We start from the raw sequence: 22815 nt of genomic DNA on the forward strand, positions 1-22815 counted from the left end.
AGTGTTACTTACAAAATTCTTCATAAGCACTGTTGCACAACAATGAAAAATTGATAATCAAAAGAATCCATTACAATTACTGTACTTCAGTGGCAAAAATGAAAGGAATGAGCAAGGGAAAAGCCAAAATGCAAACACGAAAACACACCAGTAAGTAGAAATCAAAGGAAAAAGAACCCTAATTGACGAGAATAAAAGGAAGAATCGAAACCCTAACTCAGAAATCGAAGGGAAAAAATGACAAAAAAATTTGGACCATTTCTCGATTTGTGCGTGTCATCCTTGCGCAGGGGCCATGCTAATCTTCTCTGTATCGTTCCAATTTTATCGGACGTCCCCGAAGGGACACTAGATGTTGTATGCCTGCGCTATATAAACACTGATAATATTTGTAAACGCAACGATGTGGGACTTGAATGAAAACTGCAAAATATCATGTACTGTACTTTCCTGGCCTTCATCTCAATCCATGTACACCCCTAACCAGAAGTTAGTAAGATGCATCGCGGTCACTGTAGATAGAACATGAAAGTTCTTCCCTCACAGGATACGTATACAAAGATCATTATAATAATTTTATTGTACTTTAAGGTTATGTTTTTTAAGGCATCAAATGTGTGGTGTACTGTACACAGAATCAGAATCAGGTACCTCTTGTGTAATCTTGTCTTGTGCCTTTTCACATTTTTGGGGGACCAATCCACCAACATGTGAGAAGTATAATTTATTGTACTTTAAGGTTATGTTTATGAAGCAATGTTAATTGAAGTCGATGTCAATTGCATTAAAATTAAAATAAGCTGCGATTTTCTGTCAAGTGGTCGACCTTATGTACGATGATCTTGTTCGTGTCTTGCCTGGTTCTGCAATTAAGGCCAAACTCCGTTTTGTCTGCAGCTCAGAACCTTTTCTACATTCTTGTGTAGAAAAAGTTATGTAAACAGAATTAGGGTTATGTTTATGAATCCACCAAATGTGTTGTGTACACAAAATTAGGTACCTCTTGTGTAGCCTTATGCCTTTTTCACATTCTTGGCACATCATTTATATTGTAATTGTACTATCATCACATTTTGTCCAATACTATTTTGTATGTTTCATATTTGTCTTTTATAATCTCTCTATTTAAATTTTATGTGATGTTCTGTATCTCAAAATAAGGGAAAATACTTGTCTGGTGTCCATATTATACTTGTTATCAGCAATGCAAGTCATTTGGGGTGAATTTTTCAGGCTACTTTATAATTCAATGTGTCAAGGGATGAGAGGGGAGGAAATCATAAAAACTTTATGTGTTGTGTTTGAAAGAAGAATACAGTTATCTTTTTTGTCCTTTTGAATAAGAGTTTTTACATCCAAACCGGTCTAAATAAAACTTGCAAATTGATCCAGAAAAAACTATCAAGCAAAAACTACATCGATTTTGTTTGTTTGATAGTATTGGATCTTCTTTTGCAAAAACACGTGACTAGAATTTTATTTTTGAAACCAAACCAGACTGAGTAGCTGCAAAAGACTCGAAAAAATGATTTAAAATCGTAAAATTAAACGAGCGAATGAAGCATAAAACTATATCGGTTCCTTAACTAAACTCGTATTAGTCGATGTCTTATGCAACTTTCAGATAATGAGAGACTAAACAAAAACAATGTACTATTATCAGTCACAGAATCAGTTCAATACTTCAATCACAAATTAAATTACACATTCTACCACCACAATATCTAAATACAAGCCATAGAATTTGTTCCATATAGTGTATCAATCTCTAAGACAAGTGAACACTTGTGAACAACAAAGAACATGCATTCCACGTGTAGTTTGAAAATATAACAGACTTCCCAAGTTGAGAATTCGCAACAATGCAGTACTGTAATATAAACCTTTGCTAATGCACTTCCCCAACAATCTATTGGGTACTTTTATCTGAAATCTACACCTCCTGATTTCTCTAATCTGTCTAACACCCTCCTTTTCCTCGTCAAGTTATATTTAATTAACCATCTAGATGTCGATCTTTACACAAGACCAAGGACGGAAAGTGAGGAAATCATAATATTTTGTCTAAAAAAATAAGAATAGGGTAAGGAGCTTCTTTTAATAAATACAAGTCTTGAAAATTGTTGATCGCGGCTAAGATTCCTCCTTCTATGGTAACTTGCATGCATTTGTGTTGTCTTTGGCCTTGTATTTTCCAAGCATTTCATCAATAGTTCTGCATCTACACTGGTTTCCTGGCCGGATTACATCGCCATAAACAGCCATCTCAATTATGTCGAGCTCCTTTTCTGTTTATTGATCAAAATTATTAGTAGGTTGCTAATGAATTGGGAGAAATTTGTGCATCAAACATTTTCCTTGCACAATAATATGTCTACAAGTAGTTGTGTGGAAGATATAGAACTCACACAAACAAGTCAATAATGGATCGCCTCTCAAAATGTAATAGAACAAGATCTCAAGATTTACATAGAAATTCTTATAACAGGACACCGAACAATCGCCTTGTGATACAACATAAAGAATATTGACAAATGACAACTGATTCTAGAGGTCCTCAGAATCAGGGTCAGCAATTTATAGCAACAAGAAAATGTTCTTAATTAATGGATTCAACCGAAATGAAGCACTGTCGTTTTTTTGTTTTGGATACAAAGCACTAGTTTTCAAAATGCTATAATATAACACACGTGCATCAATGGCCAAACTCATGAAGCATATAAAACTGAGAAAAGCAAATTACAGGAGCACCCGGGAGGGAAAACTCATATGAATTATTATTATTTTTTTTATGGTGCAATAGTAAATGAATTTATAAAGCATTTAGGAAATTCATTCAATCTGTCTGACCAAGGAAGACGAACAAAAAATATTTTTGGAGATGCTCTTCAATGATGCAATATATGAAGTGTAAAAACCTGAAATTGAACTAAAGTATGATTATAATCTTTAACATTTTTTATTTAGGGTTCTCCAAGAGAGTGGCTTGAGCTTCTAATACTACAAAGGTGACATGGGTTTTAGAATAAAACTTATTAACATTTTATTCCACTATTATAGTGTTTAATAAATAACTCCCTCGGGATAAAATGCATAACAATTGGTTAAAGGGCAGGTTCAATGTTAAAAAAGGAAGATAAGGAATCATGCTTACCAGTAAAATTAATATCACAAGAGTAGCCTCTCAACTTATCCGAATCAATCTGATCTTTGTTTGATTTTAATCTGTTCACTCTTGATTGAAGTATTTGGCAATTATCGGCTGTTGATTCACCCCCTACAACATAATTTCACATGTCAAATAGATCAATTATCAAAAAGACAAAACTTAGATGCTGTTTTTATATGGTACATGCTGAGAGAGAATTGATTTTGGTGTTACCTAAGTTTTGTCCTTATAAAATACCAAATATCAAGTATTTTTTCGTCGGTCTAGAAATATACCTACCGGTGGCCACCTAAAATACTTGTTTCTGTATATCCACAATAGAAGCAATAATCATATAAATTCAAAAAATTAACATTACCATATTTCACTAATGCTAAATACTAAGCTGTATCTTAGGTTACACTTCTACATTCCATACACAGTCTCACTATGTTCTCTTTATCCAAAACATGTTAAGACAAGAAACCTCAATATAAAAAACAAAGAACGCCCACAATAGACAAGCGCTGTTTGGATAAAATACTTGATTAAATGCTTATAGCACAACCACTTTTATGTATAAGCTATTTCTATAAACAAAAGATAAAATAAAGTCAAATTGTTTTCACATAAATTACAAGCCATTTTCATAAGCTATTTTAAAGAGCTAATGAAAATAAGCTGAAAACAGCTCATAGAAATGAATAAGCTGTTTCCATAAGCTCAAATAAGGCGATTCAAACAGGTCCTAAGTGATCATAAAAAGCCACACTTTGTTCAAAGGAAACATCAATACAATTTGGAAACCACCCACATTTCACTAGTAAGTAGCTCAATATTCAGTAATTTCAGTTTCTAAAGAAAATATCAAAACTATATACTTAATCTAATGGACATCGTTCCAATGAAAGCAGTGAGTAAAGTGATGCAAATAGAAAAATAAGAAGGACCCAGAAGAAAATAAAGGATGAAAATGAAATAGAAGGTAAAAGGGTGAGAGAAAAATGGAACCTTTGGAATAAGGGATGATGTGATCGTACTCGTAGCAGAGACAGCCAAGGCAGTTGAAGAAACGTTTACAGACAATGTTACCGGCGGCGTCTTTGCGCCACCTTTCTGGGTGACGGCCGGGAACAGTGTCAGCCTTTGCCCAACAGATGTTTTTTGTCTTTGTGTCGAAAAATCTCGGCCTTTTATCAGCGTTAGCGTCGCCTTCGCCGCCGGAACGGTGCGGCGAGGAAGTCATGGGAACAGTTACGGGAGAGATAGTGAGAAACCAGAAAGCTAGAGCTATATGAACAATTTTATGTAAACTAGTAAATGTACTAAATTGTCAATAATAAAAATGTACCAAAAAAAATTATATGGTCGACATTTTAATTTAAATAAATTTAGGATTAAAGTAGCAATTTGGGGGGTTTTTAGATTTGATTGAATAACAAAAAAAAAATTGTTTTGAATTTCAGACGAGAAAAACAGTAAAAAAAAGTCCCAAATAGATCTGATAAAATCGTAAATACCTTATTTTTATACTTTTTCTTTCGATATATAATCTAATGGTTTTGAAGTAGAGTTATTTTTGCATTGTTTCAAATTCATTCTCTATTACTATTGAATAACTATTGAATAATTGTGGTTATCCATTACAAAATTCTTAATACCGACGAATTAACACAAAAATAGTTGAGGCCAATGTATTTAGAATCCTATTGTTAATAACAACACCTAGTGTCATAGGTGAGTCCAAAATTATTGAAAACATTAAAGTACCTGAATTCTAAAGTCACAATCAAAAGTTCGATATGTGTACCCAAACTACTTGATTGAACAATTATATCAGTTCCACTACGAAATGTTAGTGTTAGTACTTAGTCGGCACTTGAATCAATTTACAAATTATATTTGTGAAAAACATTAAACACGGATGATAATTGAATAAATATAAAGACTGAATTGCAATAATATGATCCTCTACGATACATGATTTGTTCAGCATTTGCACATTGTTTTGTGTTTTTTCTTCGAACTCTTGTCTTCAATTGGACTAAATTCCCTAAATTCTTCATATAAATCTTCCTAAAATATTATAAAATAACTACTAAAAATGTTAGATTACTGAATGTCATCCAACCATGCAGCGGATTCTTAACCTTCAAATTAACAATTAAAAAATTCTCTAGCGTGAAATATACATTTGAGGGATCTTTTCTCATCAATGAGATTGTAAATATTTTAATTCATAAACGTTGTTACTCAATTTCACCATTTGGTTAATGTCTATTGATTAAACATTGTACAATTTACTACTAATAGACATTTTGCCCTTTCTTTTATCAAATATGAAAAGAAAATGGTTAAGATTCAAGAGTCTCGGGAGATTGGATTCTCTGCGATGACTAAAGGATTTAGTGAAACATGAATTTTTCAAATGACCTTTCAAATACTATAACTTACTTTTTACTTGTTAAGTTATTAGTACAAAATCAAACCATTATTTTCCGCCTTAAAAGAGGATGCGCTTTCGAGGATAAACTAAAGTGGTTACTATTACTAATGATAGTTTCGAGTTAGCTGAATACACGCAAATGAAGTAACAGAATTGAAATCGGGTGATTAACAAAACTTCGGCTGCGACTATACCATCGTAAAAAGATAATAACTTAACACCGTAAAAAGATAAAGGACAACTTCCCATGGGCCTCGTTTATAATAGTCACAGGACAACAGAGAAATAGATTAAACCAAGGAAAATCCATAAACACCATCACCACCACTAGTATGACAATAATCTTAAACAAAAACTTAGAAAAATGATCTTGCTTTAATTGAAAACAACAAACTGGCCAAAATATAGACTAGTTACTTGGGACCAATATCCTTCAAGGCACAAATCTGCTCCTCACCCATAGCAGACATAACAGACACAACTAGGTCCTTTCCCTCAGCAAATCCATCCTTGATCTGAAAACAAAGCAATCAAATGGTACATACTCAATCAGATGAAACAAAGACATAAAGTAAAATAACATCACTTTTGTGAAAACCCAAAACAATGCAACATTAGATCTGTACAAACCTGAGTGAGCAGACTGTCATCGGTTGGAAGCTTGAGGTCATCCTTAGTGTTGCCATTTTCAGTGAGCAGGCTCACCTACAATACAACAACATCATCATTAAACAATAATAATAATAATAATAAGTACTATACATTTAGATTTTACAGACCATACAGCTATTAAAAGGGTTATGGGAATATTTTTTGAAGGGCAAATGCTAGCATGTATCCCAATGGCACATGGTAATCACCTTAATATAGAAATATTTTTCTCAAAAGTTAAGTCAAATTATTGTATATTTCAATGCAAAAATTCTACTTTTGGGTTCTTAACATGATGTGTCCTTTAAGACACGCGTTAGCAAGATCCATTTTTTAGGGGTTTAATTGTTTGTTTAAGCATTGTAAATTAGTGAGAACTTAAAAAAAAAAGTTTTTTTTATTTAAATGAAAGCTGTTTAGTAGCTTAAAAAATAATACATTTTTAATGTGAATTAGAGAATATTAAATAATGTTCTTCAATATTATAAACAAACACAAATCAACTTTACACTTTTTTTCAAAACAACAAATCAACTTGAACTTCACATAAAAACCTCTATAAGTAATCTTAAATTATTTAGCTAATAATCACTTCTATGGGCATCAATTAATCAAAGGAAACTATTAACAAAAAGTTAAACTCACAAATCCATCCTCAGATATATCAATGAGCTGGTAGTCTGTACGATTCACATGAGGCACCTGAAAACAACAAAAATTGCAATAACATTAAATATTGCAATGGAAAACAAAAATTTGAAAACAGAAACTTGCAATAGATGCATACATCACAATTGTGAGAAGAAGGAACAATATCTTCAAGCTTCTTAGCAGTGAAGATATCAATTGCAACAAAGTGACATTTAGCATGTCCGTGCTTTCCAGTCTTAGAAGTTGAAACTTCAACAACCTAATCAAAATCAACAAATCAGAAAAACTGGATCTAATAAGCAAAATCAAAACAAAACGATTACTATTACGATAATAATTAGAATTTGGATAAGTACCTTGCAGGGACGATTTTTGATAACAATGTAACCGTTTTTACGGATGGTACCGGCTTGTTGAGGGTAAGTTTTGGAGGCACCAGCATCGGCCTTGGATTCGAAATGGTGCTCTTCGTCCGACATCGTTGGGAATTTGCGGTGGCGGTGGCGGTGGCGGTGACGGAGAAGAGCGGTGAGAGAATTATTAAGTAGTAAAACTAGGGTTTTTGTTTATATGTTTAAGTTTTAGATTTGCTTTCAGCGTGGAATGGACGCTAACTTTTGGGCTCAAGGCCCAATATTATTTAAAAGATAAATCTAAATGCATAATTATTATTTTTGAAAATAAATAAGAGAGGGAACACATTTTTCTACCTTCACAATTTTTTCACGATTCAATTTACTCCCTAAAAATAATAAAATTTAAATTAGTCTATGAAAATTTATACTAGAAACAAATTAGTACTTGTTATAATAAATCACTAATTTGTTCATGTCTCGGGTTAATTTGAGTTTTATTTTCGTGAAAGATTAAAATAAACATGCAGGTTGGTATGGTTGCTAAAAGTTCAACTCAAAATTTGGCATGGGGTAGTTATCGGCTAAAAAAGCTGCATTTAGGCATTCAACACATTCAATCCTTAAATTAAGATCAAACAATCTAGATTTTAAGTTGGTATTTTTTAATTTAGAACGATACAAATTACATTACAAATTTTGATTTAATCCATAAAAGTTTAGTTATCTTCCTTATGTGCTTTATCTTATGTTTATAGCTTAATTAGTAAATTAAAGATATTTTTGGTTTCAGATTGATCCCTTAAAGAAAAAAAAGGTCCGAATAGGTCCCTTAAAGAAAAAAATAGTCTGAATAGGTCCCTTAAAGACATCTCCATTAATCAGTTTGGTCCCTAAAAAAAGTCCGAATAAGACCAAACTGATTAACAAATATGTCTTTAAAGGACCTATTCAGACTTTTTTTTCTTTAAGAGACCTATTCGATCATTTTTTTCTTTAAGCGACCAATGTAAAACAAAAAATGTGTTTAAGGGACATTTTACTAATTAAGGCTATGTTTATTTAAGTCTCAATAATCATTTCAAAATTGTCAACCTTGGATTTTTGTTACCGGTCAAAAGCCAGTACAAGTAGTACAAGAATCTAGTAGTACTAGGAGTGATGTTAACAGAAAGAACCACAGAACGTGGTGGTGTGACTTCTGTTTATTGCTTTTGATCACAAAATTTCTATTGTGAAAGCTTAGGCTATTGCTAGTCCAAATACATTCATTGAAATCCGTGTTTTTTTCTCTTCTCATTTTCTTTCTCTCAAACTAAACACACCCTTAAAATACAATCAGAGAACACACAAATAGTTAGAATAGCAACCCCTATTCAAACGAATAAAGATACCAAAATGTTAAACAAAAAACACACACACATATTTCAAGTTTATGGTGTACAACTATATTTAAATACTACGACTTAGATTGCAACATTCATTGAACTTGCAAACACTTAGAATCTTAGAATAGACTAGAGTGCTCTTCTTAAAACCAGTCACAATGTAAAATGTACATATTTTCCAAATATGCTAAATATTGTACCATAGCTTCACATCTCTAAGCTTACACAAACAAATTGAATTAATGAATTGCTTAATGATTAATAAGGCTATGACCTATATTCATTGGAATCAATAATCTTCCACCTTAACAGCATCACGAGGCATTTCATAAGCATCTTTAGACCTTGATTTTTTAACACCAGTGGTAGTGAACCATACTTTGTCAGATTTATAACTCTCAACATAAACACTAGTGACCTTAACCCAAACAAGAACTTTGGTCTTCATTCCATCTACAACAATGAGTTTCCCCTTTGACAATGTTCCTTTGACACGGTTTGAATATCTCACAATGGATGAGTCCTTGAAGCATACCTCACAAGGGGAGGACAAATGCACTATCAACTTTCCTTTTGATTCATCAAACTCGTAGCATGTTATGTTACGCGGAAACAGACCCGGAGGAAGGTTGTGCTCTTTAAGGAGATCTGGTAAAGATTTCTGAGTTTTGCCTGTTAGAAAACAGATTTGAAAATGTTACTGTAATCACTTGTGTGAAAAATAGACTATTCTTGAACCGCAAGAAATCAAACCATGAGATGAGACCTCAAAATCATAGTTCAATCGGTCAAAACTCAAAAGTATTAAGGTGCAAAATATAAATAAACGTTATAAAAATGAAAACCGGTTGAACCATCCACGGTTCAATCCAACTAGCTACAATGTAATTGGAATCGAGTTACCTAGCCGGTTTCTGGTTCAACTGACCAATTTTGTATGGTTTTTAAAACATTACTGCAAATGTATGTTAAAAATAGGAAGTACCTTTGAGCTTGTTGATGAAAAGTTTTGCCTTGTCTTCAACAGTATTTGAGAGAGACTGAAATTGGAAATGCATATCAGTATTGTTGTACATAAAAGTATGTATACTACTATTTAAAAGTTTGCAACAAATTAATTCACATTAACAAGAAGAACAAAAGACTGATTAAGACTAAGACTAAGAGTTAAAAGGCACTCCTAGGAATCACTCTTCATGTTGTTGACTCATTGTTCATTAAGATCATTTTGTATTCTTCAAGTTTGGGAAGTTTATGACTCTAAACAAGAACAAACACCCCTTAATTCTCATATCATTGCAATTGCGAAATCGTGAACAAAATTAATTTTGACAGCATTACTAATCCTCTCACTCTTATATATAGACAGAACATTATTTGATATAAACTAATTAATATAGGCCAAGCAGATTCAATCATTTTATTTCACAAGAACTAAAAGACTCGAATTCATTTCCCTAATTATTCCAAGAAAACCAATCAACTATATGAATATGAATGATATCAGTCAACATGGGCTAGTTACATGTTCTGTATCTTTATCCTCAAGTCATTCAAGATTCCTAGAAAATAAGACCCTTGTATTATATATGAAATTGTATTCTAGCATTCTACATGTCAATCATATAAACTCAGAAGAAACAACCAGAAATTCAAGATATAAATGCAATTTACAGATAAGAAAAAAGGCTGAGATACTGAAATGAATACATACAGATAGGTCGTTGGTTATGTTGGAAAACTCTTCTTTAGCTTTCTTGGAGACCCAATAGCTACCAAGTTTAGTCAGAGCTTTATCCATTTTCTTCCTTCTCAGTTTTTCTTGCAGAAAGAATGGAAAGTGAAAATGGTGTTTAAATGTGTGTGTCTGTGTGTCACTGTCTTGGATGGTAAAGTAAACAACTCAGACAGTATACTGCATAACAACTCTGGACGTACGTTGTGTTAGACCAACCATCTCACATTAATTTGATGAGTCATTCTAACCGGTGTCCGGGGCACTGATTTTGCCAATTTATTGTAATAGCTATAATCAAGTGATTGCTTACTGTGCAGTAATTATATGAGCTACAATTAGGGATTTGTTTTGATTAACATTGATGTAATTATATAGGACTCGTGCACGCACGGGTCTGATTAGCTGTAATATATAACAATAGAAAACACGGTAGAAAAATATTTTAATATTAAAAAATATATGAAAAATTAGAGTAACATTAACCATTTGATGTCAGAAATTAACCCCCAGCCCGAACCAAATTAGCTGGGCCAATGCGACACATACTGGTGGCGAAAAAAAAATATGACAAAAAATGCATCATTGGTGTATTTGTCTTGATTTGTTATGAGATTTTGGTCTAATGACCCTATTATACCATAAAGAAAACAATTACTAAATGAAGTGAATAAAAAAAACTATAAGAAACAAAACATGACAAAAATGCACTTCTCAAACAATGAATATCAAGATCTTTTTTCCATTAAATTGTGAGACATGATCAAAGGTTGCAAGAAAAATAAAGTGTATGACTGAAAATAGTTGTACTTGAGATGATTCCAATGAATAAAATAAATGGAAGACATTAATATATATAACTCAAATGCAAATCTATAATGCATCTTATTTAAATTAATTTGGAACTGAATATTGCAAGAATCTAATGAAAAATTAATTAATGTAAAAAATGGGAGAAAAAATGAGAGGAAAGAAATTAATTGATTTCTAGTTAAACAAAAAAAAATTGTATAAAAAGAATTTTTTTTTTTGAACAAGTTGTATAAAAAGAAATTGAATGTGTATTACATAAAAAAAAATTGGAGTTGTATAAAAAAAGTGGAGTTAATTTCTATTTAAACAAAATTAAGCATTGATTTCATATTTATTACACGTGGGTTACCAAATTATATTAGATTGATTGATGTAGCTTAGTGGAAAATGCACCAAATAATTTTTAAACGTCATGAGTTCGATTCTTGTTAAGGTATTTTTTAACATTTTATTTGAATTAAATTAATGTTAAAATGAGAGGAAAAATGAGCGGAAAAAAGATAAGATTTAGGGTTAGCTTATCGGAAAAAAGATAAGATTTAGAGTTAGCTTATCGGAATAAGCTTAGAATATAAGAGATATAATTACTTGCATATATAACTTGCCTTGTAATCTAAATTAATTATAGTGTATATCTATGCATTAGTCATGTATGTATGGTTAAAAACTGTTGTGAAGGTAGGTAGATGATGTTTCACATTCAATCACTACTTAATGTGAGATCTCATCTGTGAATCACCATGCCATGACACAAGACTCACAATATATAGCTTGCTTATATGCTAATTAATTCAGTACACTATTGGGAATATTTTTAATAGGGGCCTAATAAGTATAGGTTCAATTGTTGTCGCAACTAATCAAGGTCCTTTAATATCAAAAGAAGAAATGTATATTTGTTTTTGCGGTGATAAAAATTGATTACAAGTAAATTGATTCTGATTAAAGTTTAGTGGAAGATAAAATAATTTATGTTTGAATAAATATTTATATAAAATTGAGTTGAATAAGAAATTTGACTATAAAAATCAATTATAAGATAAAAAAAAACTAGCTTCAAGTTAGAATCAATTCAGGAGAAAATTAATATATTTTAGAGGAACTAAACATGTAAAAATCAATTTCTGGTTAAATTTAGGTCTTGATTTTTGTTTCTCACAAGATGAATGGAACTCTAAATATTTTAGTGGGCACTTGCGTGATGAGGCGTGTTAGAAATAATATAAAATCATTGATGTGATCCTATCCTAACAGTTTAAGTTTTTTGGATAATCGGTTATTTAACACGTAGTACACTTTTTTTTTTTGTGTGCTTTATTTCCTGTTAAGTCTCGATCAATAACCATATTCAAAATTATCAACCTCGGATTTTTGTTACCTACCAAAAGCCATTACAAGTAGTACCAAAAAGTACTAGGAGTAATGTTGACACATAACATGGAAGTAACTTATGTTTATTGTTTGATCACAAAATTCCTATTGTAAAGCTTATTATATCATCTTCAAAGTGCATAATATTCATCATAGAAGAAGTGGCTTAAAGTACATTTTACAAAAGAATTAGAAATACCAAAATGCTAAACAAGAAAAAACACAAATATTTTATGTTTACGGTGTACAACTTATATTTAAATACTACGACTTATATTACAACATTACCCTTAAATCGTACCACATAGAATGACGCGCTCCACTTTAATCACAACCCAACAACCGCGTGAGCCATTGAACTCGCAACCACGAATAAATACTGAAATTATATAACATTGAACTTGCAAACACTTGGAAAGAAAGAAAGGAAAGTATATAATTAGCTCAATGTGATGTGTTATATAATTAGCTGCATAACTTGCCTTGGAATCTAAATTAACCACAATGTATATCTAAGCATTAATCATGTATATATGGTTAAAAACTGTTGTGAGATCTCGTCTGTGAATCACTGTGCCATGACACAAGACTCACAAACAACACTACAATAGCTTGCCTATATGCTAATTAACTCATTTTGGTATAAGGTTCATTTCAATTTGTCAAAAAAATAAAACAAATCATTTCAATAACATTATATTAAATAACTTACAAAAATTACACATTTATCCTAATTTATAAGATTCATTTGCGTTTGATTTGCTAAAGAATAAGCGACTGAACATGACAACTTCTGTTGTACTGTGTTTGATTTTAAAACTATTCTTGTTACTGGACAAACTAGGGGTCAAGGGACAGGACAAAACTGAAATTCTTGTCCCCCACAGAACCACGACAATTTTTTGTCCTCTGTACAAGTTGTCTACAAAAAAAACCTTTTGTCCACCAAACATCGTACAATATAAAGTTGGTTCAATACCTTAAACATTTGTCCTGTATTATTCTGTCTTGTATTGTCCGGTATCTAGTACTTATATTTTGAACATAGCTGTTTTTTCTCAATAATTGCAAATTGACTCCCAAAAAATTTCAAATTGGTCCCTATTTCAAATTGACTCCCTATTTTTTATTTCAAAATAGCCCAAAAATATTCACAATAAAATTTTGTATTACTTTGTCCAAATACACACACCTTTAAAAATGAAGCTAATTCAACCCATTGGGTTGTTCCTGTAGTGTTACCTTGAATCCTTGGAGTATGCTCCTCACAAAGTTTCAGGTTTGATTTCTCTTGGTGCCAATTTCGGTGGGCTAAGTCCATACAAAGCAAAAAAAACTATGTCTTTAAATGGGGCTCCCGCAAGTGGGCGGTGGGATTTGTCCTCTTAAATTAGTCGGTCCTAAAGTCGGATACCAATTTTATTTTATTTTTAAAATGAAGGTAATTCAAATAAAATTATTTCAATTGCTTAGAATTTTAAATCTGTAAAATTTTCAATTGCATGAAATGAAGTCATTAATGAAGTCATTGAGAGGAGAATGTGTTCCGTAGCTACTTGAAAATTCCGAGAACCGAATGAGAATAATTCTTTCTAAGCTGTACTTGATGACAATTTCACAACATAGTTTTTGCCGCAAACCAAAACAAATTAAATTCAATTCAATGCAACTTCATTTCTTACTTTTTTTTTTGTCTTCATTCATCCTTTTCTTTTCTCCCCATTTTCTTCTTCCCAACCTTAAACTCCTCTCCAAACTTTCAGGTATTTATCTATCTCTATATTGTCTAATATTAATCTCTTTTTAGTATTTATTTTCATGCATTGTCAATGTAATCGCACGTCACAATTTGTACGACTTTTTGTACGACTTTTAAGATAGATATGTTTAAAGTCAAATATCTTTAGTAATTCAATGGTTATGATTGATTGACGTGTAAAAAATGTGCATATGGATTAAATCCATGTACACATGTCTATTTTATTACCACTTTATGTGTTATTTTTTCTGTAATCAGATTATCAGCTGGAGATTTTGGGGTTTTGACTTTTTTGAGACTTTGTTGGTACATATAACATTCTACTTTCACAAAACCATGGTTGGTGGGATTGATACTACATCAATTGAACCTGTCCGGGTTGGCGTCTCTTTATTTGACGATAAAGGTGATTCGGATAAATTTCTTCCTGCAAGGAATAAGGTAAGATTAGAGTCAAATTGATAAACTTTCAAATCATAATACCTTAATATATTGATTTCATCCATGTACAAGTATTTGATATAAAGTTAGTTATATCAGTTAGTTATACTAATGTATCTGATTTATATTATCGACCAAATACATCAATTATTCAATGAATCTAAAAAGTGAATTTTGGTTATAATATGTAACGGAGGGAGTTGTTAGTTAGATTAGTCGGTTCTCATAATTGGCTATACAAACCTTAGTGTACTTCTACATGTAAATAGCATTAATTAGATGAATAGCATTAATTAGATTATGTTTTGAAGTGTTTATACATCGATGGAATGTGTAAATAAAATTTATTGTATGACAGCGTGACTATGAAAAAGAGATTGAAGATTTGACAAAGGAATTGGACAACTACAAGACACAATTAGAAGCAAAGCATGTTGCACACATCAAAGCGCTTCTTAAGCCGGAACAAAACCAAAAGATGATTCATGAATTGTCTACATTGTTGAAAAACTCTGATATTGAAAGAAACAAGTACATGAATGAATGTTCGGAGGGTAAAGCTAGCAAAGACGAACTTGAATCAACGATGAAAGAGATGGCTGATCTTAAATTAGAAACTGCAAAACTCCGGGACCAGCTTTCACATGTTTTGGTTGAATTGAAGGCCTCACAAAGGGAGCTTCTTAACAAAGATACTGAGATTTTTGCTGCTAGAGATTCAGAATCGAACGCTGTCACTAAAGCGAAACAGTTGGAAAATGATTTGAAGTTGGAAAAGGAACTGAAAGAAGAACTTCTTCATCAAGTATTTGAGCTTAGTGAAATTATTCACAGGTCAAAACTTGCTGCTGTTAAAACTGAGAAACGAAATATCGGTATGTTGTATCAGAAAGACGAGAAAATTCAATTGGCTACACAAGATAATGATCAAGCACAACAGGAGATGGAAGATATGAGAAAGCATATAGATATTCTACATGGATTGCAAAACAAACAAATGGTTGATGAAGCACACATTTTGTCTGAGGATTCAAACTTGTTAAAGAATGACATTGAGCAAAAGGAAAGATATATGATGGATCAATCTGCTTATATTTATAGATTAGAATTGGAATTAAATCAGTTAAAAAATGAACTTTCAAGTGCAAAGGAGGAGATAAATGAATTGAATATTAGCATTGAATCGCTCATAAGTGAGTTGCGCAAGGCCAAAGATGAGTTGAAGATGAATAAGGAGAGAGACATTGAAGCAGAAGTGGAGATTGCATTGCTGAAATCTCATCTTCAAGAATGTAGGTCGGCTTACAAGAATGAATATGTCACTGATCACTCAAAGGGTGAAGCTGAAGAGAGGAATAGTGAGAAAAACAATGACAATATCACAATCTCTTTGGTTAAAGAAGCTGAAAAAGAAAATGGAAAAGGAAACCATTTAGAGTTAGCATTGATGAAAAAGGAGCTTGAAAATGCATCGTTGAAGATTTCAGAGATGAGAACTCGTGCAGAACAGGCTATGAGCCGAGCTGAGTTAGCTGAGAATGGTAAAGCAGCATTGGAGGAGAAAATAAGGAGACACCGTGAACATAGGCTGAGAAAGAAGGCGGCCCTAACCGCGCTTCGGGAGGAATCTACACCAAAACCGTTTACTCCTTCAACATCATATGGAACACCAAGTATACATCAGCCATTAGGTAAAGTTCTTAATATGAAGTTGTAAAAGTTTGACTTAACTACACATTTGGTCCCTTACGTTTATTTTAGATTTCAATTTGGTCCCTTACGTTTAAAAAGTATCAATTTGGTCCCATACGTTTATTTTAGGTTTCAAGTTAGTCCTTTCCGTTAGTTTTGTCACTAACACCGTTTGAACAGTACACGTGTCAACGTGTCCAAGTGCCACGTGTCAGTCCACATATGCAAATTGACTGCCACATGTGACAAAATTGACGGAAATGACTAACTTGAAACCTAAAATAAACGTAAGGGACCAAATTGATACTTTTTAAACGTAAGGGACCAAATTGAAACCTAAAATAAACGTAAGGGACCAAATGTATAGTTAAGCCTAAAAGTTTTTACTGATATTTTTACTGTATTAAATGTGACTAATACTATGTGAGTTGTTAATTGTCAATTACAGTTATTTTAAGTATTGCTGCAATATTTGTTTGTATCTAGCAATAGAGGATCAGAGATTTTGTCTATTTTGTTTTACATATATAATTATATATGTGTATCTTAGAGAGTAAATGTTTATGAAAGTCATGAATGGAATGAACCATGATAGCTGAGAGATGATTATGATCCTGCAACATAAGCTGGTTTGGATCTTTGTTGCCACAGCTTATAGAGAACTTATATAATTATTGAATGGAGTCAGAGACTCAAATGCATGAGACCATGACTTGTCAACTGTGGAACCTGTCTTTTTTCACTCCATTAGGACCGCTGTTGTATGCTTTTGACATGGAACATGACAGCTAGAATCACTTTGTCGTTTGAATGCACTTTCATACGAAATTGAACGTTACATCTAAAAATCAAGGTGAAAGAGCATGTGCAGAATGCATCATTGTATGCAAAACTTGGCCTTTACATTCTTTATTTCAAATTAGGACAAAAGAACTGAGACGGGCACTGTTGAATATACATCGAAAGGGAAAAACAAACGTAAAATCGCTCCATGAATTATGAACATGTGTTACGTACACAACAAAATTGAGCAACTAAACCAACATAATCAATTTTCTGTATGCAATATAAAAAAAAATCAACTGTTCATGACATTATTTTTCCTGTCTAATGTAAACTATGCACATTTTTCTCCATATATTATATCAATTAATTTCCTACACAAAAAATAGCTAAACAATGTGTCCATGATCACTTGAATCTCCAACATTGGATTTGGATATCAAAATAAGCATAGCCAAAACTTGTTTCATATTTGGCCTAGCATTTGGTGCCTCATTTGTACACTTCAAACCAATACATAGCAATTCACCCATTTCTTCTGCTCCACCAACAAGTCTTGAACCCAAATGACTCAACACATGATGTTGCTGATGTTGTTGTTTTCTTCCCACGACACGCCTTGTCCATTCAAGTAAACACTCTTCACCTCCATCCACTGCTTTTCTACCTGTAGCCAACTCCATAACCAACACACCATAACTATAAACATCACCTTTTGTAGTAGCTTTCATTGTTTGTCCATATTCAGGTGCAACATATCCAACAGTTCCAGCAACCATTGTACTCACATGGCTATCGCCGACATTGACAATTCTAGCTAATCCAAAATCTGTTACTTTTGCTTTCCCTTCTTTGTCTAGCATCACATTACTAGCCTTCACATCTCTATGAACAATAGAAGGATTGCATTCATGGTGTAAATAGACAAGCGCGCGAGCCACATCGATAGCAACTTGTAGCCTCTTCTTCCATGTCAAACGGGTTGTATCGGTTATTAGATCCTCTAAGCTTCCGCCTTCTATGTACTCATAAACAAGTATCTTTTCTGAATTGTTTAGACACCAACCATAGAGTGTGACGAGATTCGGATGAGGCCAACCGAAACCATGACCGCTTAGAACTTCCATTTCAGCTTGGAATTCCTTTTCGCCTTCGAGTCCTTCACTTAGGAGCTTCTTCACTGCTACTTCTCTACCATCTGTGAAAACTCCTATGTATACTGTTCCAAATCCACCTTTTCCTATGATTCTGTTCTCTGAGAAATTGTTTGTTGCTTTCAAAATGTCTGCATAGGTGAAAGCTATTTTGTTTAAACGAATGACTTTAACCGAATCAGATAAACATTGCGAGGATCCTATTCCTGAGCTACTTGAATCATTGATATGTTTTATATGATCCCTCAAGAGATATTGATCTGATGGACTTTTAACTAATGCACAAACTATTATTGTTAGAAGACCACATATAATGAAAACAAGTGTTATGGCTAGAAAAACCAAAAACACAGACAAATTTGTAGGCTTTTTATGGTGTTTGTGGGGAGAGGTCATGTTTTCATTGTTTCTGGTGCTACTATTATCAATGAACTTTGGAAGAATCAAAAGAGGGTCACCTAAATATGAGTCTTTATCAAAAGTACCAAATTGGCCACTTGATGAGACTGAACCATATATGAAGGGATTGTAGGAGATGTTGAACTTGTTAAGCTCAGACACTTTGTTCAAACTTGTTGGAAAATTCCCAGAAAAATTGTTGCAAGACAAATCAAGATTTTGTAAGCATTTCAAGTTTCCAATTTCCATAGGAATTTCACCTGAAAAGTTGTTTCTAGTCATGTTCAAGACCATAAGGGGAAGGTTTCCCAACTCTGGTGGGAATTTACCAGAGAAACTGTTGAATCCCAACTGCAACATACTGAAATTCACCATTGTTCCAATCTCTGAAGGGATTTCACCACTTAGCTTGTTTCCACTTAACTGAACATAACCAGATATCATAGATACCCTAAGGGTGGAACCAGGTGTGCAAAATGGAAAAATTCCATACCCTTTAAGCAATTTATTCCAAAGCCCTCTACAATTTTTTCTTGTTAAGATATCGTACACAAAACTGAACGGAGGGTAATCTGCAGGTATCCATTTCTTCATTGCTAAACATTCACCAGAACCAGCAACAATTACATCGTCTCGCCTATTTAATTCAAATGTTGTCATTGCATTCCTTCCAATTTTGGCAAGTTCCCGAGGAAACTTTCCGGAGAGGTTATTGTTAGCGAGGTTTAGCCATAACAAACTAGTACAGTTCCCTATCTCTGGAGGGATTGATCCGGTTAATGAATTGTCTGCCAGCATCAACCACAAGAGTGAACTCAAGTTTCCGAGGCTAGGAGGTATTGATCCACTCAACTTGTTGAAAGAAAGGTCAAGTGCTTGCAAGTTATGCATATTTCCAAATTCTGATGGAATAGATCCATTGAACTGGTTATATGATAACATTAGAAGTTTTAGACTTTGCATACGAGAGATTTCAACAGGTAATGGACCTGAAAAGTTGTTGAAGCTTAGGTCTATCCGCGTAATATTCGGCAATGTAAAAATTCCAGATGATCTTAACCCTCCAGTGTAAGAATTGGAGTGCAATAGAAGAAATCTCACCTGTTGAAATCTCCCAAATATCTTTTGTATGTCACCACCAAATTTGTTTCTGCTCAAATCCAAGAAAACCAAATTAGTCAAATTCAAAAGAGTCTCAGGAATATCTCTTGAAAAGTTGTTTCCTCCCAAGTACAATCCTTTAAGCCTTGAAATAGACCCCATTTCAATAGGGATAACACCGGTAAAATTGTTGCTTGAAAGATTCAACATGGTTAGATTCTTGCAGTTAGCAACTTCCTTTGGTGCCTCACCAACAAATCCATTTTGAGAAAGATCCAATTCCACAAGCTCACAATTCAATGGAAAAGCTTCATATGAAATGTTTCCATTGAGTTGATTCTCAGCAACAGAAAACTGTGTAAGCCTTGCAAATCCATTCCATATACCTCCACTCAACTTGTTAGTGCTCAAATCCAAATACTTCAAATTTGAACATTGATCAAAACTATCACCAATCTCACCAGTTAAGTTATTACCTGAGATATTCAAAGTAACCAAATTTCTACACATGGAAGGGAAATTCAACAAACCAATTTCTCCATGAAATCTATTCAAGGACAAATCAAGCATCTGCAAGGTTGTTAATCCAGTCACATTCAATTCTCCATCAAGAATATTATGAGAGAGATTGAGATGCAATAGCTTATGACAGTTCCTCAAGTCATCCGGAATATATCCGAACAGCGTATTCTGCGAGAGATCGAGGTGTGTTAGCTCGGTGAGTTGAGAGAAGCTTTGAAATACCTCTCCTGTGATGTCACTGTTAGAGAGATCTATGCCAATTACTCTTTCTTCTTTGCTACACAAGATTCCTTGCCATTGACATGGATTGGAATTTGAAGAATTAGTGTTCCAATATATGTACTTTCCTTGGTCTGCAAGAGTTTTGTTGTCTAGGTAGTTTTTCAACTTCAACAGAATTTGTTTGTCTTTGTCCAAAGGATCTCCAACAACTAAACTACCTATGAAAACATGTACACAAGACACAACAATTATTGCCTCAAACATCATGGTACTAATACTTTTTTTTAATAAAAAAAACTCGGTATCCGACTCAAGAACCGACTATAAAAGAATCACAACAACCTCAAAATCCATGCAGTAAATAAAAGAGCAGTAAAAAAGAGAGAAAATTGAGAAAGCAAGTAAGTACCTGAAAGAAGGATGAAGAAAATTGAGAGTAAAAATAGGAAGCAAGAAGAATGTGTTTCCTGCAAGTCTGACATTTATGTTAATGTTACTGTTGTTGGTTGGTTGTTCCTGGATTGTGTTTTTGTTTATTGAGAAAAACACATGCAAGTTGTTAGAATATAAAATAAGAATTGTGAATAGAAGAAGAACATGAGGAAGTTGAATACATTGGGATATGAGCAGACAAAATGGAACATGGAATTGTAATAACAAGATGCTTACTACTTTTCACCTTGCTTGAAAAATAAAATAAATAAAATGTGTTGAGAAAAATAAATATAAGTATTTATTATAATAATAACAAATGAATGATGGTTAATTCATAGTTGAGAAATGTGAAATGAGTTGCAATTTTATACTTTTGGGTCAGAGTCATATATGAATGATAATATTATTATTAGTATTATTAGAAGAAGAAACAAAGAAGCTCACATTTGTTGACTGCTTCGGTAGTGCCTCGCACGGGTTTCAGTTTTGACGGACGGTGAGCATACTGTATGTAACACGGACACGGCTTGTCAATACTAGTCATTTTTTCGCGCGCAACTGCGACTACTAATTTTTCATAATCTTGTGAAGTTGGTAACAAATTTTTTTCTTTAAGATTTTAAAGCTGTTGTATATACAAGTCAAAAAACGAACTCAAAAGTTTGATTAAGTTAAAAAGGACCTGTCTCGTCTGAGACTCTTGGGTGTACTATATATTTTTTTTTTCACCATCAGTATTTGGTTAATTGGACCATCTAATCTAGTTTGGGAGTCGGTTTTGACATCAAATTATTTCAACCTCTTCCGATCACAGTTGCGGAGAATCGAACGATCACAATTACGGAGAATCAAACTGTGATCCTCTCAACCAAGTTCAACGCCACTTACCACTAAAATAAGGTAGGTGTCAATTACTGTACTAATTTGTTACTACTAATACTTTTCAAAAAGGTGCCATCAGATTCACATGGTTAATTAATTTTGGACTAGGTGAAAATGACGCCGCCGTTTTCTCTGTTAAACAATAAAACATACTTTAATGTGAATTTCCTAGTTTTAGATTACAACATCCAATAAATAAAATGGTGATTTTCAAATAATCACTTTTTAAGAGATTGTTCAAGATCAAATTTTTTTGAAGTTGAATTGTTGAACAAAGACCATTCTTTATGAATAGTTAGTGCCTTGATGATGGAAACCGACAACAAACTTGCCGGCCTTCGTCATTGCTTTTGCAACAATTTTATTATATATATGCTGCTATGGAGTCAACATCAAGACTATATGTATCTAATCTAATTATATAAATAATAATAATAAATAGAGATTTAAATATGCAAATCATCCATGTAAATATCATTAGAGACATTTAGAAAATTTTATTCCGTAAACTATTATCGATAAATATATGTTTGATATATGAGTCCAATTCATGTGAAAGTTTTTAAAGTATCATGAAGATGATTCATCAGATTATTCATTTGCATTTGGATTTGCATAAATTGGTGGGGCTGAATCAAATATAACATTTTGAAAAATTTATATGAAGTCACCATCATTGTCGTTATCATCTTCATCTTCTTGTTCTTGATCTCCTACACAAGATCTAACCATTTTTAGATTCAAATTATGATATATTTGTGGTTAAATTAATGGCAAGAAGATAATTATTCACTTTATAAAGTGAAAGATAATGACTACAATACATAAGTATCATTAGCATCCTTATTTTATATATTTGAACATTGACA

At 32.8% G+C, this 22815-nt stretch overlaps 5 protein-coding genes and 1 non-coding gene across 6 annotated transcripts; 1 reads left to right on the forward strand and 5 right to left on the reverse strand.

Annotated features, from left to right (window-relative positions):
- Window positions 1–244: 244 nt before the first annotated feature.
- LOC123887755 lies at window positions 245–347 on the reverse strand. Its single transcript, XR_006801755.1, has one exon. It is a non-coding gene; the product is annotated as a U6 spliceosomal RNA (small nuclear RNA).
- A 1305-nt stretch (window positions 348–1652) lies between these two features.
- Window positions 1653–4474, reverse strand: LOC123885283. Its single transcript, XM_045934559.1, has 3 exons — window positions 4160–4474; window positions 3155–3277; window positions 1653–2288 (listed from the first exon to the last, which is right to left on the reverse strand). The coding sequence occupies exons 1-3, from the start codon at window positions 4392–4394 to the stop codon at window positions 2149–2151; spliced, it is 498 nt and encodes a 165-aa protein (XP_045790515.1). The 5' UTR covers window positions 4395–4474; the 3' UTR covers window positions 1653–2148.
- Window positions 4475–5790: 1316 nt separating this feature from the next.
- Window positions 5791–7483, reverse strand: LOC123885284 (eukaryotic translation initiation factor 5A-2). Its single transcript, XM_045934560.1, has 5 exons — window positions 7253–7483; window positions 7033–7155; window positions 6891–6947; window positions 6225–6299; window positions 5791–6109 (listed from the first exon to the last, which is right to left on the reverse strand). The coding sequence occupies exons 1-5, from the start codon at window positions 7373–7375 to the stop codon at window positions 6008–6010; spliced, it is 480 nt and encodes a 159-aa protein (XP_045790516.1). The 5' UTR covers window positions 7376–7483; the 3' UTR covers window positions 5791–6007.
- A 1167-nt stretch (window positions 7484–8650) lies between these two features.
- On the reverse strand, window positions 8651–10636 carry LOC123885285 (uncharacterized protein At5g01610-like). Its single transcript, XM_045934561.1, has 3 exons — window positions 10352–10636; window positions 9623–9677; window positions 8651–9309 (listed from the first exon to the last, which is right to left on the reverse strand). Exons 1-3 carry the CDS (start codon window positions 10436–10438, stop codon window positions 8927–8929), a joined length of 525 nt encoding a protein of 174 aa, XP_045790517.1. The 5' UTR covers window positions 10439–10636; the 3' UTR covers window positions 8651–8926.
- A 3527-nt stretch (window positions 10637–14163) lies between these two features.
- Window positions 14164–16552, forward strand: LOC123885120 (myosin heavy chain, fast skeletal muscle-like). Its single transcript, XM_045934376.1, has 3 exons — window positions 14164–14319; window positions 14574–14756; window positions 15115–16552. Exons 2-3 carry the CDS (start codon window positions 14652–14654, stop codon window positions 16471–16473), a joined length of 1464 nt encoding a protein of 487 aa, XP_045790332.1. The 5' UTR covers window positions 14164–14319; window positions 14574–14651; the 3' UTR covers window positions 16474–16552.
- A 922-nt stretch (window positions 16553–17474) lies between these two features.
- On the reverse strand, window positions 17475–21450 carry LOC123884442 (probable LRR receptor-like serine/threonine-protein kinase At1g74360). Its single transcript, XM_045933539.1, has 2 exons — window positions 21039–21450; window positions 17475–20847 (listed from the first exon to the last, which is right to left on the reverse strand). The coding sequence occupies exons 1-2, from the start codon at window positions 21109–21111 to the stop codon at window positions 17621–17623; spliced, it is 3300 nt and encodes a 1099-aa protein (XP_045789495.1). The 5' UTR covers window positions 21112–21450; the 3' UTR covers window positions 17475–17620.
- Between the last annotated feature and the right edge of the window lie 1365 nt (window positions 21451–22815).

This window comes from Trifolium pratense, linkage group LG5 (genome assembly GCF_020283565.1).
Source record: "Trifolium pratense cultivar HEN17-A07 linkage group LG5, ARS_RC_1.1, whole genome shotgun sequence".
NCBI classification, from domain to species: domain Eukaryota; kingdom Viridiplantae; phylum Streptophyta; class Magnoliopsida; order Fabales; family Fabaceae; genus Trifolium; species Trifolium pratense.

Bases quoted from the DNA above. Each gene is read 5' to 3' on its own strand.
- LOC123885283 (XM_045934559.1), bottom strand. From the start codon at position 4,394: ATGACTTCCTCGCCGCACCGTTCCGGCGGCGAAGGCGACGCTAACGCT. The intron at 3,278-4,159 runs GTTCCATTTTTC...ATTATGTTGTAG, and splicing joins CATCATCCCTTATTCCAAAG to GGGGTGAATCAACAGCCGAT. The intron at 2,289-3,154 runs GTAAGCATGATT...ATCAATAAACAG, and splicing joins TTGTGATATTAATTTTACTG to AAAAGGAGCTCGACATAATT.
- LOC123885284 (XM_045934560.1), bottom strand. From the start codon at position 7,375: ATGTCGGACGAAGAGCACCATTTCGAATCCAAGGCCGATGCTGGTGCC. The intron at 6,948-7,032 runs GTATGCATCTAT...TGTTGTTTTCAG, and splicing joins CTTCTTCTCACAATTGTGAT to GTGCCTCATGTGAATCGTAC. The intron at 6,300-6,890 runs GTGAGTTTAACT...GTTGTATTGTAG, and splicing joins ATATATCTGAGGATGGATTT to GTGAGCCTGCTCACTGAAAA.
- LOC123885285 (XM_045934561.1), bottom strand. From the start codon at position 10,438: ATGGATAAAGCTCTGACTAAACTTGGTAGCTATTGGGTCTCCAAGAAA. The intron at 9,678-10,351 runs GTATGTATTCAT...TTCCAATTTCAG, and splicing joins ACATAACCAACGACCTATCT to TCTCTCTCAAATACTGTTGA. The intron at 9,310-9,622 runs GTACTTCCTATT...GTTTTCTAACAG, and splicing joins TTTCATCAACAAGCTCAAAG to GCAAAACTCAGAAATCTTTA.
- LOC123885120 (XM_045934376.1), top strand. From the start codon at position 14,652: ATGGTTGGTGGGATTGATACTACATCAATTGAACCTGTCCGGGTTGGC. The intron at 14,757-15,114 runs GTAAGATTAGAG...ATTGTATGACAG, and splicing joins TTCTTCCTGCAAGGAATAAG to CGTGACTATGAAAAAGAGAT.
- LOC123884442 (XM_045933539.1), bottom strand. From the start codon at position 21,111: ATGTCAGACTTGCAGGAAACACATTCTTCTTGCTTCCTATTTTTACTC. The intron at 20,848-21,038 runs GTACTTACTTGC...ATGTTTTCATAG, and splicing joins TTTCTTCATCCTTCTTTCAG to GTAGTTTAGTTGTTGGAGAT.